The 21,565-nt window shown below is 25.3% G+C and overlaps 1 protein-coding gene across 1 annotated transcript; it reads left to right on the top strand.

Annotated features, from left to right (window-relative positions):
- The first annotated feature begins 9,252 nt into the window (after positions 1-9,252).
- On the top strand, positions 9,253-19,741 carry LOC145835836 (protein Wnt-5a-like). Its single transcript, XM_082943569.1, has 7 exons — positions 9,253-9,375; positions 11,377-11,615; positions 14,127-14,266; positions 16,077-16,229; positions 18,427-18,558; positions 18,809-19,026; positions 19,258-19,741. Exons 1-7 carry the CDS (start codon positions 9,296-9,298, stop codon positions 19,364-19,366), a joined length of 1,071 nt encoding a protein of 356 aa, XP_082799695.1. The 5' UTR covers positions 9,253-9,295; the 3' UTR covers positions 19,367-19,741.
- Positions 19,742-21,565: the final 1,824 nt, after the last annotated feature.

The following is a 21,565-nucleotide window of genomic DNA, read 5'->3' as shown; positions in this document are numbered from 1 at the left end:
TAACAAGATAACACACTCCAACAAAGCTATGAAAGTAGAAAAAAATTGCTATTATCAATAAAAGCACATATATAAATTTTATAAGTGCAGTAATTTTGGGTTATCCTTAGTTTTATATTTACACTTAAAAATTCAATTTAAAAGAATTTTTAGCTTTGTTTTCAAAATAAAAACACTTGAACTATAACGCTAATGAACATATACTACTGAATTTCATTTTATCTGGAAACTTAGGTGTCTCTTAAACTGTTAATAATAGTGTCACTTCAGTAAGGGAATAGAGAGATTTCTTCTTGATTTTTACAAGTCAATCTTATTTTGTAGAGTTTATTCTTAGCTATCATACGTTTTGAACCACTTATCAAAATTCAAAGTAATTTTTGAGATATAAGCAATCAAAGGTAGTGACCTCACTAGGTTGCTAATAGAAGGCACTAATTAAAAGCGCGTAAAAAGATTTTTCTCCTTTTTTTAATGAATCTTCTTCAAATTTTCATAGTAATTCCATTACTAATATTTTACTTGATTTAGTGCAGCAATTTTTTTAACTTCGAAAAATAAAAATTTTCTGAAAAAAACCATCTATTTTTTTGATTTTTCTATCTAAAACCTAACACTATAAGTCTTTCAAATTATAAAAGCAATGTTTGCTGAAAATTTGTGGTCAAAAAATTTAAGAGATAGAATTTTAGTGATTTTTTTAACTTCCAAGAAAATTGAACCTGAAAAATTTGTGGTAGTTTGTATTGGAATCTTTTTACAAGAACATCATTATTTCAAAATATAACTAAAAATTTTATATCTATAAAAACTGACTTTAGTTTAAGCTTTCATATAAGAGCCAATGTTAAGGGCATATGGGGGATAATTCACTTTTTTCAGAATTTGATCTTATTTTATATATTTTTGCTAGGCTACAAGATGCTTTTAACAGATTTAAAAATTCAAAATAACTTTTGAGATATAGCTGGTCAAAGTCGGAGGCAACAAAAGATTTTTTATGGGAGTCACAAACTAAAACAGCAAAAATAGACTAAATCACTAAAAATTTATCTTCATCTTTGTTTTTTGAGATAACTGCCTCAAAATCTCAGGAAGTGTTCTTTGATATATTAAGAAGATTCCGTTAAAAAGAATTTTATAAAAGTTGAAAATTTTATATAAAAATAAACAAAAAAAGCAAAGAACATTTCCTAAAAATTTAAGGTAGTTATCTCAAAAAACGTAAGTTATAGATTTATAGTGATTTTTAACTATTTGTTGTTTTAGTTTGCGCCTCCTATAAAGAACCTACTGTTGCCTCCGACTTTGACTGGCAATATCTCAAAAAAATTTTAAGCTACATCATGTAGCTCAGTAAAAAATATATAAAACAAGATAAAATTGTGAAAAAAGTATTTTTACCCCCCCCCCCCCTATGCCCTTTATTTTTATTTAAAAATGTTGTTTTGTTAGGTCTATGTTCAGCTTTTAAAGATAATTTTAAGTTAGTGTTGTTCTCAACTTAAATTTTAGCTTTTTTAACTAATAATTTTTTTCTGTTTATTTTGATCATATTTACATCAGAATAATAAAGACAATACTTATGAAGGACAGTGCCATTCTAACCATGAAAAATGATGTAAATGAATGTCATTTCAACTATTATAAGAATTATTGTTGAATATGTTTCTATAGTTAGCTGCATATTTGTGTTTTATATTCATACTTGTATTACTTGTACTAAATTTAAGTTATTAGTGTTTTTATGTTGATTATGACATCATAAACGGATTTTTCTTTTGAAAGTTTCTAAGTATTTATAGGAAGAGTAAGTCATGTTGAGATGATGTACAAGAATACAAAAACAAATTACTAAAAAAATATAATGTAATTTCTAGGTTTGGTACACAAGATAAAACAATATGAATATAAACCCGCAAATATACTGCTAACTATAAAAATGTCATTAGCAGGGCAAAGCAAAAATTTCATTTTGAAAATAAAGCTTAAAATTTCCTGTAATCTTGATCAGTCTGTGCATATAAAACTAAAGACCTAATTTTATTTCCACAAGAAGTACATAAAAGTAAGGTTTTTACAAAAATGCAACAAGCTCAGGTTTTTTTTTATTTATTTTGTATTTAATTTCAAGTTCTATATTTTGAGGTTAAATGGTTACCATTTGTATAGGACAAACCACAAAAAAAAAAAAATTAAAATATTTTGTTCTAGACCTTGTCCACTAAGAACCTTCTTGTTAATTGTGGCACACCACATATACCTCTAAACCTCTTGTCCAGGAAACATTTGTCAAGACTGGTTATTCTTAAAATTTACTTTTTTATTTATTTAATAAAAAGTATCTTATAAAATTAAATAAGATTTTAAATAAGAGCCAGTTTTTAAATAAAATGTTGGACACCACAAAAGCCTAAAATTGTTTTGTTTCTTAATAATGCTATTTTTGTGTTTTAAGTAGGTAATTTTTACAATTTATTTTAGAGTGGCTGGTTTAGAATTTTATTTTATAGAAAATTGTGATGTTTGATTTTGTAGTTTTCACCAAAATGAGTGTTTGCCATATGTGATAAAATTTTTTCTTTCTAAAATAATAAGTATTTTGCATATGGTTCTCATGATGGTTTGATATTTCAACAGGGTTGCCACTCTTCGAGTCAAAAAATCTTCCCTGTGTGACCAGAAACTTTCCTGAGTAACCTTAAACTTCCCTGAGTTTTCCTGAGTCTTTTTTTAATTCTTAAAAAAATATTTATCAATAAACATATTGAAAAAGTAGCCGCAAGGCTAAAAAATTCCTAAATAAGCACTTAAAATAAATAAAATTAACTTTTTTGAACAAAATATTGAAACTCGATTAACTAAATCTTATTCTACAATCTAGATCTAAAGAAAAATTTCCCTGAGACTATTTAAAATTTCCCTAAAATTTTTAGAAAAAACCAAAACTGAGTTTCCCAGAGTTAATAAAAAAGAATCAAAATTCCCTGAGTTTCCCTGAGATTTTCTGTAACTTTAAAATTCCCTGAGTTTCCCTGAATTCCCTGAGTGTGTGGCAACTCTGTTTCAATTAGTTGGACCACAATATTCAGGGTTGCCACTCGTTTTTTCAAAAAAATTTCCAGGTTTTCCAAATTTCTTCTAGGTTTTTAAAAGTAAAAATGTTTGAGTCTATTTTTAGTTTTAAGTTAATTTCTATAAAAGAAGCTGTGTTAAATAGTACAAAAACATTTAAAAGATGCTGTAAAGTTACTTTAAATGTATTTTTTAATAGAAATATTTTTTGATGATGTCAAAAAAAAGTTATTTATATGATAGATTTTTTTGTGTCAAATTGAAATTTACGTACTGAAAATGTTAAAATTATCAAAAATTTCAGGTTTTTCCAGGTCTTTTTTCAAAATTTCTCAAATTCCAGGTTATTTTTGCCTAAATTGTCGATTTAAGGTTTTTCAAGGTTTTCCCAGGTTTCCAGGTAAAGTGGCAACCCTGAATATTGAAACCCAAAGGTCAAAATATGTACAAAAAAGGTAAGTTTACATATGACAATAACCTATGCAAGTTTTGGAGTGACATAATTAATTATGTTTTATAATTAATTATGGTTTAAAAGTTAACTGAAAAGTATTAAAGATGCAGGTAAATTTAATGATATTTTCTCAATTTATCTTCATAGAAATATAACCATTCAAAAGTGACTAATTGCAAAACATTTACAAGTGTCCAATTAAGATCTCAATTAATTATGTTTTAAGATTATTAAAAATAGATTTACTGAAACTAAGGGAAATAACCTATAAGTATGTAATTTTCAGAAACATATCATAACCAAAAAAGCTTTACTTTTGGTTTAACAAACAAGTTGTACAAAGTCAGCACATCAACGAATTTTTCAAAATGTCAAAAACATGTTCAATGAAACAGATATTTTTTTTCTGAAATCTCACTTAAAAAAGTTTCAAAGGGAAGGTATTTTAATAAAAGCTTAAGACTTACTTTATTTTTGCAGCTTAAGATGCTTAAAGCTTAAAAAGACTTTAAAGTTAAAGCCTTATGAAAAAAAATGTTTTACTTTTTTTATGTTTGAAAACTTTTTCAACTTTGCTCACAAAGAGTCCCTTTAGTAGATTCTACTTAAGCCCGATTCGAAAGATCAAAAAAGCGGCATCTAGCGACTATGCGTGCCTGATGAGTCCCAGTAAGGACAAATCGGTCGTAGGTTGTCTCAGATGCTGTTGATGTTGGTCGTGTGTTGAACTTCATTATTTTATTTTGATAGCGCGACCATCTCAACTTTGTTGATGATGACTGAAATAAATATTGGCTATAACAAAAATAATACTAATTTGTTTTTTAGTGACAATTCTACTGTGCTGCTGAAAACGTTGTTTTATTTTTTTTCGGTAACATACTTTTCTTTTCCTTTATATTATTGATCACTTTATATCTTAAGGTTTAAAAGTTCAGATTAAACATTCTAATTTTATATCTTGTAAGAAATTGTTAAAGCATGTTGTGTACGACTCAATAACTGATGGGGTGTTTGGCCTACCAAGTCCTTAGACCAAACTTTTTTTAATCGTTCAATAAACATTATTTTGCTTTTGTATTAGTTTTAAAAAACAAGTTTTGAGTAGTTTATGTGTAACTTTAAAGTAACTGTATAAATTTAAAAAAATCTTTGTTTGAATTAAGTCTTACAACTTTAAAATTAAAGTAATTACATACACAAAGAAAATTAAGATAAAGGTTGAACCGTTCCATTTCGATCATCTGACCACAAACATTCGGTAAACTAATACCCGGGTTTTGTTTTTTTATTGAAACCCGTTGTCAGTAACAAAGGAAATCCCTGCAGTAGTCAATCTACAAAAGTTTTATGAAGTTACAGCTTGCTGGCCTGATCGGTGACGTCAACTTTCTAACAATGACATCACATAAAAAGTTGTAAATACACTGATTGTTTAATTTTTGTCACAGAGATATATAAAAAGTAGTTAATTAGTGATATTTCTAGTAAAATAACATTTTTGAAAAGCTACTTATTTGTTTTCTATACAATTTTAGGTATTAAGTGTCTTTTGCCCCTTAATTATGTTTTTATTAGTAATAATGGTTATTAACTACTTTTTTTGATGCATATAAATCCATACAAGTAAGAAACATATTTTTTGTATATCAGGTAAATAATTTAATTAAAACTTTTATCTAGATTCGATTAATCAAGTTTCTAACAGTCTTTAAAGTTTTAAACAATTTTTTGACTTTAGACGAATGTATGAAGTTGTTTTTTAAAAGTAAACTTTATACTATTGTCATTATGGTGATTAAAACTAGTTATAAGTTGACTTTAAGGGTGAAAAATTGACGGGTAGGGTTTTAAGTTAAGGTTTGTTAAAAAGCGTTAGATTAAGCTTGCTTGTAAGTTTTGTGTTCTTGTATTGTAGAAATAATTTTCTATTTTAAAGTGTATGCAAAATATCGAAATCTTGGTTTACTCAGTGTAAAATACTGAAAGTTTTAGATTTCTTTTATTTCCAGAAGATTCATATAACGGCATATTTTTTAAAATACATTTTAAATTTGACTGCAAACTTAAGTTGAAATAAATTTATGGTTTGTAGCTGTTTAACCTTAAATATGTAATATTAAACGATAACAAAACGAACTAATTAAAAAAAAATATTTAAAAAAACAAAACTAGACAATAATTTTCTATGACTGTTCAGATAGCTTTATATATTAAAATGCTTGAAAATAGCTTTTTTGTACTTAAGGTGGATTACAGAAGTATTATAGTTAAAATTGTATATTTTTGGCCATTTAACTTTTATTTTGACGTGATTTAAGAGATAAAAAGTTCAAATGAAAGTTTAAAACGCTTTCATTGTAAAACCAGGTTTCTTAAAGGAAATGCTTATAAGCTAAACATCTACTTGACTTTAATAAACATTTTCAAAACGCAATTTTAAAACTTATAAGCTTTTGTAAAAGTTTTTAGTAAGAGTTTCGAACAAGTATAGATCGTCTTAATATTTTTTTTATAGTAATCATCTAAAAAAATAGGTGAAACTTGTTACATGAGTACTTAAATATTAATTTCTATTAGTATTTAATTGATATTTTTTGATGATTTTTTCAAAAACTTTTTATTGAGAGATACTTTTTTTTTTTCAAAACTTCGTTTGAAAATAACTAAAATCATTGAAAAAACCCAATTAACATCATATAATTTTTTACTTTGCGGAGTAGTTTACACAAGGTTTTGCAAAATAATTTTTATTTGGGTTTTCCAAAACTGTTTTAATAAATTTTAAAGAAGTTAAGTTAAGAGAAAGTAAAATGTTAGTCAACAGCCAAAAACATTAAAAAAAATCTAAATTACTTTTTACAAACGAAGTTAAAAAAAATCAACATACTTTTCAAGCATTTTGGCTTTAAAGCTTTTGAATTTTTTTTTAAGATTTTTGAACAGCAACTTCTTAAAATTAATTAACATCAATCCGAGTTTTAAAATCTGATTTATACAGTTAAACACATTATTAAACCATTTTGAAATATAAGTAGTGTTTTTAACGCTTGCTATAACAAACACATGTACTAATTTTTGATTGTTTTTCATTGTACTTGAAACTAGCATTACGTTATTTAATGTTCATATTAGCGTTACTGATTTTTTATTAATGTTGTTCAAATATGAAATAAAGTATCAAAAAAATAATTTCCAATGTTTTAACCACTTGGTAAAACTTATTTTGTGTTGTTTTTGCTAATACCAAGTTTGCTTTAAGGAAATGATCAAAGTGTTGTTCTTTTATGTACGAAAGAAATACTTGTAATTCTATAAATTAATTTTTAATAAAATAACAATAGATTAAATTCTTAGAAAAGTAATAATTGATAGTAGTTGATATTTTATAAACATACCGGCTTTTTTAGTCGTGACATTTCTACTTTAATTTTTAATTGTATCCGAGCTAAAAACAGTCAAAAAGCTTGTATTGGTCACAAAACACAAATGTAATAGTATTAATTTTATTTTTATTCTAGAAGTTAATAGTAACTGTAACAAGTTTAAACTAGTTTGACAAATTTTTCTAAAAAGTTCTTGCTGTTTATTTGTTTAATTGAAATCTCTAGGATGATGTTGACACTAATTGTTTAGTTTCCTTAAAGTATTTATTTATTCAAGCCTCTGAGAAAATTTACTCATAAAACTTTTGTGGTAATTCAAAACTTTGTTTGTTTATTTAGTTCTTGAATAAAGCAAAAAAAAAAAGGTTGCTTTAAAACATTTATAAAGTATACGAATTTTCATTTATTATTTTTAAGTAGATAGTATATGCGAAAGTTATGAAAGGAAATATTATATATTTTACTGTTTATTGTTTTTTACTAACATTATAAAACTAATCAAAGATTATTTTTTTTTAAGTTTCCTTATACGCTTATTTTTCTATAATGCGTTTTAGTAAACTTTTTTAAGAAAATATTTACACTTCAAAAAAAATTGAAAACAAACTTACATAACCTTCAAATTAAGTAAATGACATGTAATTAATTAAAACTTTTGGTTGACTGTAATTAAAGTTTGTTTAGAAAAGTAAATTAATATTTTATTAATCATTAGCTTGAATAAAAAATTAATATCACATTACATCACTCAAAAATAACATTAATCAAGTTATAAGGTAAAACTTAGTTTTCAGGTTTTGTTAATTAAAAAAAAACTTTAATTGTTATACAAAATTTAGTTTTCTGGTTTATACCGAACTTTATTAACCTTAAAAGAATAAGAAAACAAAATTGTAAAATCTTGTAGTGAATTTAATTTAAATAAACATTTATAAACCCTTTAATTTCACCGGAAATAATAAAATTAAAATGATAAAAACATCTTAGATTTAAATTATGTGCTATATCAAATATAAGTCAGACGAAATTAAAATTTAATAAAAGTTCATAGAGGTCAGTGTAAGTTCTGTTTGAGGTCAATTAGTCGAATAATTTGTGAATATTCTGCTTTAGAGTTATTTCAAGTAGATTAGGAGAAAGCAAAGTTTTTATTTTCAAGTTTCATTATCTTTCTCACCTTTGCCATACTTGAGTAAATTGCCACGAGTTTTTATTTAAATCGGTATGTTTCAGAGTTTTTTTTACTAATGAGTTTCATTGTAGTTTTAAATACTAATTAACTTTTTTTTTTGAATATTCTTACTTGTTTAAAGTTTTTGTAAAATATGAATAGCTAATAGTATTAAATTTTAATATTTAGAGATTTTCGGCTTTTTGTTTAGTAGGTGTTTTTGTTAAGCAAGTGAGCTTTAAAGTTATAAAACACATAGTTGTAGTTAGTGCTTAAACTATCTAGTTATTTAAATTTATAACAATGAAACATTAGACATTTTTTAGTTTCAAATATTCACTTTACAATGATTTGTGTATTTTACTTGTGTATAGATTTATTTTACACATTTTTCTAACAAACTTCACTCAATTAGTCAAAATAATAAGAAATACTTTTAAGTCGGTGGGTAGTATAGCTACAAGTAGGTTAAATAACCACAAGTATCTAAGAGGAAACTTCTCTTAAGCTTCAATAGTTTATAAAACACATCTGATTTTCCTATTCGATCAAAGGTTTTTTGACCGGAAGACAGTAAAAAGGCAAGCTCTAGCATTTTTGTTGTTTTGCACTATATATATATATATATATATATATATATATATATTTGTGTAGTAATATGCCGCAACTTCAAATAACAAAGATAATTAGAAAGTGATTTGCCTTCATTCGCACTGCAAACGATGTGTTTATACAGGTGCGAGTTTTTGTTTACCGCCAGCACAAGTCATACCAAGTTTACTCGAAGAAAAGCAGAAGAGAGATTTGCATTAAAAAGGCTTGTTGGCCACCCAACGGCGCTAGAGAGCTTAAACAAAGGTTCGACATCGGCTTTGAAAAATGAAACATTTTTAAAAGGTTCAGAAGGAAAATTGTTTTCTTACAGTCGTTAGATGAAACGCGAAAGAAGAAGTTTATTATATTTTGTACTTCCTTTGAACTAAATCGTTTTTTTTTCAAAGCTTTGAAGATTAGCGAGTTTGTTAGTAAGGAGAACAGCATTTGCTACTTTTGATATAGATTTGTGCAAAATGAGCTTTAAAGTTGTTTATCTGAACTTTGATCGATTTTATCGAGATTTAAAAGACGATAAACTTTACATTAAGTTTAAGTTCACTTTATTTTTCAGAACCATTAAATCTATTTATTGCCAGCTTAAATTGAAAAATAATGTTTCAAAGAGTTTTTACGAAGTTGTCCGTCCTTTTGCTTCTTCTGACGACAGTAACAAACGCAGAAGGATATTGGTGGTTAGTTGTAATTAATTTTATTTAGTTTGAGGAAAAATAAATTATAGATGGATTAAATAATAAAAAAATTATTAGTCATCGATCATGACTTATCAAAATATAGGCATGGCTATTTTCTTCAAATTTTATACAATAATTTTATTTTCTCATCAAAATGATCTAGTTTTATTCAATACTATTTTTCTTAGTCTTTTAATCTACGCAAAAGATAGTAAACAGATCATTCAAAGTCATTTTCGCGTGTCAACTTACTTGAATAAAAATGCGTATATATAAGAAATATGGAACAAAAGCTTTTGTCGGTTAAAAATAGTTTAGTTTGAAGATAATAGTTTAATAAAAAATTCCAATTACAAGTTTTATATTACTTCTAAGACAATTAGAAAGAGAAGTGACCCTTAAAAAGCAAGTTGTAGTTAGAATTATATAAGTAGTTATTTTTTATTCATTAAAGGACAGCTTTTTTTCAAATACTTTGTTTAAAAATCTACCACAAGTATTTCACCTAGAACTGTTCTTATTTTTAAACGTGTTAAAAAGTTTTTTTCTTCAAAACTTAAATCTTTGAAATTATTTTTTATTTAGCAGAACTTTTATAAGTTTTTTAGACACCAAAAAACAACTATAGAACAAGAATGAAATATTCTTACTGCTAATGTTAAACAGAGTATTTTCATTACATAAACTTTCTATGTTTTCTATGAGACCTGTTGTTTTTACTAGTTGATAGTAATAAAATAGTTTTCAGTTTATTTTTTAAATAACTAACAACATACAAATTTTAACAGCTTAGTTGGTTTGTTTGTATACCTTTTGTTCAAAATTTAAAATCTATAAAAGCTTAGAGATAAATTTCAAGCAAATATTTATATTCTATTGCAGAACAGATTTTTTGCTTCGTAGTATCAAAAGTAATAATTAAATTATGTTTTATTTTATTCAAGTTTACCGGTGTGAACTTAAATAAGTGTTTGAAGCTATGCTAATTAATTTTTACTGGCCAATATTTTAGATAAAAAGCTATTTAAAAGTATAGCAAAAAAAAGTTGTTAAAAACTCATTTTGATTTTACGAAAAGCTATGAAACGTTAAGAGTTGTTTTTGATAGTCATACTGTTGATGTATTTGAAATATATACAGTGGTAAAGTTTATGTGCAATAATTACTTTATAGGTTGGAAAATTTTATAGCGTTTTTTTACCAGACAAAGTGCATACGGTTATTAAAAATTTTATTAATAAATATATTGTTTCAGTAATGAAAATAAACTTTTGAAATATAACGTTATCTTTATACAAAAACTTTGTACAAAGTAACAAAGAATACTCTTGAGTTACCACAAAACACCATTGTTCGCAAGATATTACTTTTATATACAATAAATTTATCTTGTTTACATAGAAAGACAAAAGAATTTATGGTAAAAACCTCACTTTATGTTTAATATTTGTTTGTACAGGAGCTATTTTTTTAAAAAACAAAAAGCAGTCGACTGCGACAATTATAAAAAAAAACTTGTTTAGACATACATTTTATTGTCAACTTGTTTACCTAATTTTAAGTCTTCAGCAATAGTTTTTCAACTTAAGAAATATTACTCAACTTAAAAGGCATTTGAAAAAGTTTATGTAGAAATAGTATTTGCTCACTCGTTGGCGGTATCACACCATTGAAAAATTCTGACTAAAAGAGGCTCACAAGTTAATTAAAAACAAAGCTCACTTAAAAGACTCTAGCTTACTGTTTCTTATTTTTTGATACCTACTCTACGTATATTGAAAGCTATTAGAACTGTTTAAAGGACTGTTAATATTAAGTGTGCTTTTTCTACTGTTGTTAAATACTTTTATTCTACAGTTAGTAATTCTTAAATAAAAAAATAACTTGTCTTTAGTGTACTCATCGTAATTTAAACAGATTTAGTTTCATAGCTTTTCGAGGTATAAAGTACCAAGGTACTAAGCATGCACTAAAGCTACTTTAAATTAAAATTGTTTACAGGTCTCTAGCGTCGTCTTCTTTAAAAGAGGCGGCTCTCCAGCAGATCCCTGATTGCAAGCAGCTGTCTTCACTGACGAGAAACCAGCAAGCTCTTTGTATGAAGTACGGAAGCATGATGAAATTTGTGAGCGAAGGAGCCAGCATGGCCATCGAAGAGTGTCAGGACAAGTTCAAGAACAACAGGTGGAACTGTTCCACTTCGAAGGAAGGATCCATATTTGGAGGCATCGTCAAAACTGGTGAGTACTTTTTTGAATTAATTAAAGACTATTTAATTCATTTTTTTTTAACTTGAACAGCCTTTTAACTCCATGTTGCACTCATTTTAGTTAAGTTTTTTTTACGATAGGCTAATTTTTATATAATAAATTTGTTATAGTCAACAAAACAATAACGTATAAACAAGTTTTATATTTTGCTACTTTTTTATGTAAGAAACCCGCTTATATTTAATTAAATATTTAAATTCACATTATCTATGGTTTTGTTGTTCTTAAGTTAAATAGAAGTATACACTACGTTTTAATTTTATGTTTATTGTCCGAACACAGATAATATATGTAAATATTTATATTGTAAAACACTTTCTTGGTCAAAACTTTTCTTTTTATACACAAAAGCGTCACGTAGCACTAAAGAACACTGCGAACAAAAACAAACATAGTGTATAAATTGTTATACACATATATAAGTATGCTAAAAATTAACAAAACGCAGTTTGCATTTATAAAAACCAAAATGAAAACAAAAACATTGTTTAGCTGATTAGAAATGATAGAACTTTACTAAAGTGTAAATATTTACAAAAATGTGTCAGAGATTAATACCAATTTTGTCATTTATATCCTTCTCTGTAGAGAAAACTGACAAACGTTCTAGCTAGAAGTTCATTCTGGCAGACTTGTCAAAACATAACAAAACAAAATTTGATAAATCATATTTCAGAGGTTTTGGCGAAAACTTAATTTAATTTGATATCCTCTAATTTTTAAAATCTAGTAAAAAATGGTATTGATAAGATAGAAATAATTTTTTTTTGTATGTCTTGCACACTTTAAAAAGTTTTTATAAGCCCATACAGTTACGCAATTAATCGTAAAAAAACACTAAGAAAAAATAATCGCTAAAAAAACATTAAACTGTCTTTTCAGCAAATGTTTTTACAACAAGTTCAAAAAGGAATTTGGTTTTTTCGCGAACTTGAAACCAAAAATCTCTTGATTGATTTGCTATTTGAGCCACTTTCTTTTCAGTGAGAAAACAAATTTAACCGTAATTTGAACATCAAAAGCATGTAGAGGGTCTCATTTCCAAAACAGTCATGCAAAAACGTCAATTGTTGTTTTAAAATTTCTCCCTCGGGCATGCTAAAGAATTGAAAATAGTCGATGTTTAACTAAAAACAATGTAATTGCGCTCCTAAATTGTTTAATGTGATACATTCTTATGTGAAAAATATTCATGTAAAATTTAAAGTTATGGTTTACATAGAAAAACTTAAAAAAAAACTGAAAAAGAATAATGAGAAAACTTTTATAAAATGCGAATTTTTAAATGTAATGTTTATAATGAGATTACAAAATATGTTTAATGTAAACTAAAATTTAAAATGATTAAGACTACTTAGTTTGTATTTTTTTAAAGAATACGTTATTTTTTTAATGTTTTATTAAAAAAAATTATATCAATTGATTTCAAAGGTTATATGGTCTTAACTATTTTTGCTATTTTCAGACTATGTTCCTTATTTGTATTTCACTCAAATTACTGATTGAAAATCTTGTTCAAATTCGAAAACATTAGAGGTCAAGCAAATTTAATTGTATTAACATAAATAATTGCACTGAAACAAGATAATTTTTTGTTTACAAAACAACTGCAGCAAGATGTGATGTCATAATAAGATTTCAGAAAACCAGTCAAGCATGCAATATTTTGCTAATACCTTCTAGTTCAAACTCAAGTCAAAAGTATTAACATAAAGTGTCAATAAATGTAAATAAAAATATTTAGAAAAAGATTACAAGTTGTTATAAAAATTACTTTTCTTATAAAACAATTCTTATAAAAAGCTTTTATATCTAGTTTCATACAAGCTATCAATAAGTTTATAAAATTGTGTTAACTTAAGTTAAGCAACCTTTTTTACTTTTATTACAAACAAAAATGGGTTTTTTACCATACAAAATTTCAACAATTATCTAACAAAGTGTTTTTTAAATTAGATTAAAGAAATGGTCGCCTTATTTTAAATCAAATAAATTTTCGTTTTGTGACAACATTAAGTTGCATTAGTTTAAATCAAAATAATTTCTGTACTATATTTTCACCAAGGTGATATAAAAGTAGTTTTGTTGTCAAAAAAGCGGTTGATTAATGTTGTTAAGAAGCCAAATAAGTTGTTTAAGTAAAATTTCATACAAACTCGAAACAAAAAGTGACAAGTTTCTGTAAAACAAATTAAGTCAAGGTTTTTTTAAGTATTGATATATCATTGGTTAAAAAGAGTTCGTTTAACCGTTCTTAGCAAACAAGTCAAACATTATAAATACTTTTAAAGAATTTCTGAGGAGTATGTGTTTTTAAATATTTTTCCAAACTGAAAAAAAGACTTAGAAAGTTTACTATGTTTTTATTATTATCATACTATTATTTTTACTTCAAATTTTAATTTAGTTAAAAAAAAAGTTGCATGTTAGAAAAACAAAATGCAAAAAAAAAATATTTAAATTTTATAATTTTGATTTCAGGATCAAGAGAAACGGCATTTATTTCGGCAATTTCGGCAGCAGGTGTCGTTGTTGCGGTTGGGAAGGCATGTAAGCGTGATGACGTCACAATGTGTGGATGCGGTGACGACATAAGACCAAATAACCTCAACGCAAGATGGGTGAGTAAAAATTTATTTCACTCGATCTTTATAAACATCTGAGAAATAGGTTAAAGTTCTGTATATTTATATATACAAATTATATTGAAATAAGATAAAGTTTTAAGTAAATGTTTTAGGGGATGAATTAGGTAATTAAAATTAACAAAAAGTATTTCAATCAAATTAGATGTAACAAAATATCCAAACTTGTTTTTATTTTCTTAATTTTTTTTTTAATTCTAAAGTTAAAATTAGATTATATAGACTTGGTAGAACCAATATTATTCTTGAGTAATAAACGTATTCTTAATAAACTAGCAATTTCAAAAAGAAAGACAGTTTATAAGGTGTCAAAAAGGTTGAGTAAACTTTTACTAGTGTCTAAATTGAGAAAGATTTCTTGGTAACTTTAAATTTAGCCATACCATTTGCTATGACTTAAACTAGTGTGTTAAAAAAATATTTCTAATTTGAAGAAAACTAGTTAGTTTACACACCGCATAAGACAAATTAAGTAGAAACTAACAGCAAAAATGTTATTACTGCATGAGCAGAAAGTCTCTGTTGAAGTTTTGTATTGGAATGTTTGTCAGTTAGAGCTGCATACAAATAATTTATAAAACCACTAGTTTTGCCAGAATTCCGATTTCTAATTTAACCCAAGATGAATAGGAAATACAAAAAGCAAAAAAAAAATCTAAATTTAATATAATTTATGTTAGAAACTGGATTTTTAATGTAATTAAATTAAACTCACACCAATATGAAGTATAATTGATTTGAATTTTAGTGTCTTTGTTTAAAATTTTTAACAAACTTCTAGTTTAAAAAATAATGTCTAAATAAAAATAATGTCATAAAACTTCTTAAAACAATTAATAAATCCACAGTTAAAAATAATAAAAAATAGAAAAAAAATTAATCAACTTTTAATAAAAATATTTTTGATTAAAAGTGCTGCGTTTTAATTATAAAAAAACAACACTTATTAAAAAGTGCTAAAAATCATAATTATATTATTATTGTTCTTAGCAATGGAGATTACGCTATAACCAACGAAAATTTTGTGCCTTTTTAAAACTTTAAGTTATAAACTGTAAATATTTCTTTTTATTTAGTTGTCACTCCAAAACAAAATTTTGTAAGATAAAACTATATTTTATCGGAAAAAAATTTAGGAAATAGACAATAATTCTATTTATTTCAAGTATCTGGTAATCTTGCAACTTTAATAAAATTAAAAAGCTTTAAAGTTTGTTAAATATGGGTGTGAAAAAGCTCTTCTAATGTTTAACTTAACAGAGATTTATTGGTAATCTTACATTTATCCATACCACCTGCGAAGAGTAAAACCCTTAATCAAAACTAAAGTTATTATAATCATTTTGTAAATTTGCAAAAACAAATTAGTTTATAATTACAGTAAAGTAGAAACGAAGAGTAATACTGTTATTATTGCATTTGCATAAAGCCTCTGTTGAACTTTTATTTTTAATACAAAATATTTATGTTGGAATGTTTATCGCTTAATACTGCAAACGTTCAATTTATAAAACCACTAATTAACCAGATTTCCGATCTTTAACTAAATGCAATGTAAATGGAACAATTTTAGAATGAAAAGCTGTTGGCTAACTAGTTGTTTAACTAGTTAGAAAGTTTTGATTTAATTGTAAATAAGTTAAACAATGATTAAAAAGTACTAGAGATTTATATTAAACATTTTTTAAAGACAAAATTTTGAAATCTCACAAAGTTTAATGAATTTTAAACTTTACTAAAATTTTTTTTTACCTACTATTATAAACAAATAAAAACTATTCACCAGCAATGGGGAGGATGCGGAGATAACACGGAGTTCGCATACGGGTTCGCACGCGAGTTCGTTGATGCCAAGGAAAGAGATAATGTGAGGGCAAGGAGTAGAAGGGAACGAGCGAGAAAACATATGAATTTGCATAACAACGAAGCTGGAAGATTGGTTAGTTGTGACGTCATAATAAATAACTACGTCATAATATTACTTGATATCTCATAATGTTGTTTTTTACTTTACAGTGTTACTTAGTAGGTCATAAGATCATAGGTCAATAACTAAAAACTTGATTAATAGTTTATCTTTATTTGTATGGAGCATATGAATCTACTTGTACAAATCGTAGTTTCAAAAAAAAAAACGATAAATTTTTATACATAACTTGGAACATCTTATATTTATTCTCATTGTAAAATAGATTAAGTTAGTAATTTGAGTTTTTAGTTCACTTATATCTTTTAAAGTATCTCTACAAACAATGGAATGCTTATAAGTTTGAGTTTTAACACCTTTTACGGTAGCAAGACTAAAACATATGAATATTGTGTCTCAATGTTTTGCTTTTCAGTGTTTCATTAAAGAAAAACAAAGTATTTGTAGAGAAAATAAATATAGAATATGAGTTCAAATATTTAAAGATTTAGAAATGTTTATAGAAGCTAGAAAGAGTTGATCTATCCTTTAATGCACTTGTGTAAGTTTAATCCTAAAACACTCAAAAGTTGTCCGGTAGTAAATTTAATTGAACTATTTCTGACAACAAAGTGGCAATAAGACTGTTTGCATCGTAAAAAAATATTAAAAAAGTTTTTGTTTCTTACCGCTAATGATAATCTACAAGTTTAAGCACCTAAAAGTAGTATGTGTAATTTAAAAATAAAAATTTTTTAAAGTTCTTTTTAAACTTTAAAGCCTTTTTAAATGTCATTAGCTTAGATGGTTGACTTAACTTGTATAATAAAAAAATGTTTGTTTAAGCTTTATGGATTTTACATTAAACAGCCTAATACTATTTGAAAGTTTTCATAAGGCTTTATATAGAATTTCGGATGCTGAAAGCTTTGAATTGGTTTTTACATCTATTAACACTTGAAATAACTCCCAAATTTATTACATTCATAGTGTCAAGTTATTTAACTGTTGCCTTTGAAGTAGTTTTAATTTCAACAATGCAAAATTTAATCTCACAAATTAAAACTTTTCTAGGTTAAATTAAATCTCGTTTAAACTCGCAACCAGTGACTATAGAATATATTCTAATTGGTTTTATTGATCTAACGATTTGAAAACACATCGAAATATGTTTATAAGTTACTCATAAAAACTTTAGCTACTCAAAATTATTTGTGTTAAATACAATTTGTAGTTAATTTTTTTAAAGCATTATAATTGTTTAGGTATATTTCCAAAGGTTAAAAAACCTGTCAATGAAAGTGTTTTTTGTTTACTCGGCTCAATAGGTTTTTAGGTATTAAGATACAATTAAAACAAGTTTGTATCACGTTCGACAAACTTGTTTTACTTGCTTTTATAGTTTAAAAGCCAACAAAAGAAACAGAAACTTTAATATTTTATAAGTGAAAGTTTTAGCCGAACTGAAATTTACAATGAAGTTACAATAACTAAAGACAACAGTAACATAACATTAAATATACTGGAACTTTGTTTACATTTAAGATATCTAAAGCTTAATAATTTTTCTTTTGATTTTAATCTAAACAGTTTAATTTATTGAAACCCATTAAATTTTTTTTTAAAGCACATAGAAAGTTGTTTAATAAGAAATTAAAGATTAGGTTATTAAAAGTTTTTAGGTGCAATAAACATAACATAACTTAATATTTTGGTATTGATTTCTTTTAAAGTAGAATTTATTCACTTAAATGTAAATGTTATCCGATGTATATAACAAGAGTTTATTTGTTTAGGTGCCTTTCATAAATTTATATGTAATTAGGCTTGAAAATTAGGAATAATTTTATTGAACAAACTTAAGTTTTTATGTGTTAAAATTCTCATTATTTTGGAAACATATATTTACATTTTAAATAAATAATTAAGACTTATAAGTTATAACTTAATGAGTTTTTTAATTAAGAAAATAAAAATCTTATCTTATGATTGACAGCTCGAAGAGTTATTAATTAATAAAAACATCGTTTGAAACTGCAAAAAAACTACTGTTATAAAAATCAAAAAAACTATACAGCTATAAAAAAACGTTGACATAATATAAAAATTAAGAAAGTATAATGCTTTTCAATTTTTACAACACTTGTGTTACTATTGTAGTTTGACACCTAACTAAATTAAATATTTCTAAGTAAATAAAAGTATTATTCATCTTAATGTACATTCACAGTTAGCAATAACATCAACGCAATTAACTTGCAAATGTCACGGAACTTCAGGATCTTGTAATCTGAAGACTTGTTGGAATGAGATGCCAAATTTTAATAAGATCGGACAAATCATCAAAAATCAATATTCACAGGTATTTTATATTTTGTTGCTGTTTTGTAGTTTAGTTTTATGATTTTTCAAAAGTATAAATTAAACTAAACATACGTTTATTGGAAGCTTTACTAAAATGGTATCTTAAAACTATTTAAAAATATACTATTGTTTATATAGCTTTGTTTTTTATAAAAAAAATATTGATAATAGTAATCTGTTGTAATTCTAAATGTAAAGTTCATAACTTGCATTCTCTTTGTTGTGACAAAATTACTCAATTTATCTAGGCGTCCGAAGTCCAATACTTAAAAAGAGGGAACCAGCTCAGACCGAGAGACCCAGATGATAAAATGGACAGCAAGCGTCTAGTGTTTCTCGAATCGAGTCCTGACTATTGCGTGGGCAGCGAAAAGATGGAAATTCTTGGCACTAGCGGGCGCCATTGTAACAAGGATTCCAAAGGCAGCGATTCGTGTGCTGTTATGTGTTGCGGAAGAAAATACACGTTAGTGATAAATTACTTCTAAAAAAAAAGTAAATAACATAAAATTAAATAATTTATAAATCTTTTAATTAATGAGCTTATAGTTTATAATTTTGTTTTGAAAGTTCATTCAAATGTTATTAACGTCAATTCAAAAACTTAAAGCTGCACAAAACTATTTTGAACCAATTTATAAACACTTAATTAACTTGGAAAACAGAATATTTTGACTTAAGTTATTTATATTTTTAGGAGCACAACACGGATAGTAAGAAGGGAATGTAACTGCAAATTCAAGTGGTGTTGCCAGGTTGAATGTCAGACCTGCGTCGAAACCATCACCACTTCTATATGCGATTGAAGAATAAGAAATTGCGATTGTGAGGGCGAAATTGCGCGGGCGTGATTTTGCAGTGGTTTCGTTGTTGGGATTTTCCCGAAAACAGAGCTCATTAGACTGCCTATCAGTTTGTTGTCAGAACTTTTAATTTTATGATTGTTTTTCTGTGTGAAAAAGTATGAATACTTAAGAAAGCAAAATTAAAGTTTTATTATTTAAAAATAGTAAAAAAAAGATTTTGTTATAAACTTTAGTTTTTGGATAATCTAAGTTTTTGAAGCAATTATTTGTTTTTTCAAACTATTTAAGTTTTTAGAAAAGAAAGTTAAAGTTTAATAAACATTGTTAAAATGATTGTTTATAATCTAGAAAAGAAAGTATTGAGTTATTTTTCAAGAAAGCTACAGAATAAAAGTAATAAAATTAATATTATAACTTATATAACCTCTTTTGTACTTTTTGTTTGACTTGTTGTAAAAGTTGATTGTGCCTTTTACTTTTCTTTATTTTTACTTAAATCATTTGTTTTAAGTTTTACAGTTCAAGTTGAAAGTTTTAGCTATTTTCACATACATTTTACATGACCTTTTATTAGCTTGTGACCTTCTTATTTTAACGCTAATTAAAGTTAACTTTTTGCCAAAATGTAAAAAGAATAAATCAAATAAATTTTTATGCAAATATGTTTTAAATTAAAAAATTTCAATTTCTTTATCTTCAACTTATTATCTTTGACGATTACAGCCTTTAATACCTTTATTTAGTTTAAAAATTAATTTAATTAACTTTATTCTAAAAAATGCTTTCACTAACGAAAACTTATATAATAAAATGAACCAGTTTTTTAGTTTTAAAACTTTAGTATCAGTCAAGTTAATATATAAGTTAATGTTAACTAATTTCTAAAATAAAGAATAAACAGAGCTAAATTTTACGTGGCTTAAGTTAATTTTATCAAAGAATTCAAATGTCCTGTACACGTTTTTTGATTATAAGTTTTTTAGAAAGATAACTAAAGAAAAAATACAAATTCGATGATATTTAAATTGGATCTGTAGTAGGGTATACATCCAATAAACTTTGATTATGTTTATCTTCCAAATAAAAATATTGTTAAGAAAACATTTTGCAAAATTTGCAAAAAAGGTTTGCAAAAAAGTTTTCTTAAAAAATAAAAAATATACCCCTTAAAAATAAACAAATTGTTTAATTTAAAAAGTTATGTACATTAATTTTTATGAATATACAGGATATATAAAAAGGAGTTGACTTTTTTAAGTTGTAAACTATTTTAAAACTACTATAAAAAACTTCTAAGTCAGTCAGTTTTCTCTTTAACTAATCGTAAAGTTTTATTAGCAATATTTTTATTTTTAACTACGTTTTGTTTGATTTACATTAAATCTTTAAAGTTAGTTACAATTCTTTTGCTGAAAATTATTTCTATTTTTTTTAATCATAAAAAATTAATTCTTTAAAAATTTAAGACTGATCCGAAATAGTTTGGTTTTGGTTAAGGATTTTTAGTTTTAGAACTATCAAAAAAACTTTGTACGTTTCTGAGAACTTGTTAAATATTTAATGAGCTTAATAACGCAGGACAAAAAAAAAGTATTTTTGATTAAAAAATACATAGTAAGTATATTTTTTAAGAAAGTAACATTTGAGGTTATAATAACTTTGCATAATTGTTTCTAAATTATCTTTATGGATAAGTGTAACAACGTTTCATTATCAATCTTAAACTCTTCTAAAGTGTGATAAAATAATTTATTATAATTTGTCAATGGACCGTCCGTAAATGTATGTTTAATAAGTGGAACTTTACTGTATAATACGTTGGTAATTTATTTCTCGTGAAAAGTAAAGACTATTAATTTAAAAAAGATTCAATAGAAATCATCTGCTAAAATTTTTACCTTAAATATTTGTGTTAGGAGTGTTTATTTTTATATTTTAAACGTACATATAATTGTTGAAAAGATTAAAACTAAAAAAAAAACTTACTATTAGTATTTTTTACTAAGTTAAAAGTGATATAAATAATAAATTATAATTTAACTTGAAAATTAACGTTATTTTTTTAGTTTTTGTCATGTATTTGTTGTTGTATTTTATATTAGACATATCTAATCTGTTTTATTCAAAAATGAAAGTTCTAAGTTTATAAAAATGAAAATTTTAAATTAGTGAAAAATACATTAACCACGTTAAAATTTG

This window comes from Thalia democratica, chromosome 5 (assembly GCF_965202585.1).
Source record: "Thalia democratica chromosome 5, ktThaDemo2.hap1.1, whole genome shotgun sequence".
Lineage (NCBI taxonomy): Eukaryota > Metazoa > Chordata > Thaliacea > Salpida > Salpidae > Thalia > Thalia democratica.
Note: the sequence above shows the minus strand (reverse complement) of the source record. Positions and strands in the feature narration are given on the sequence as shown.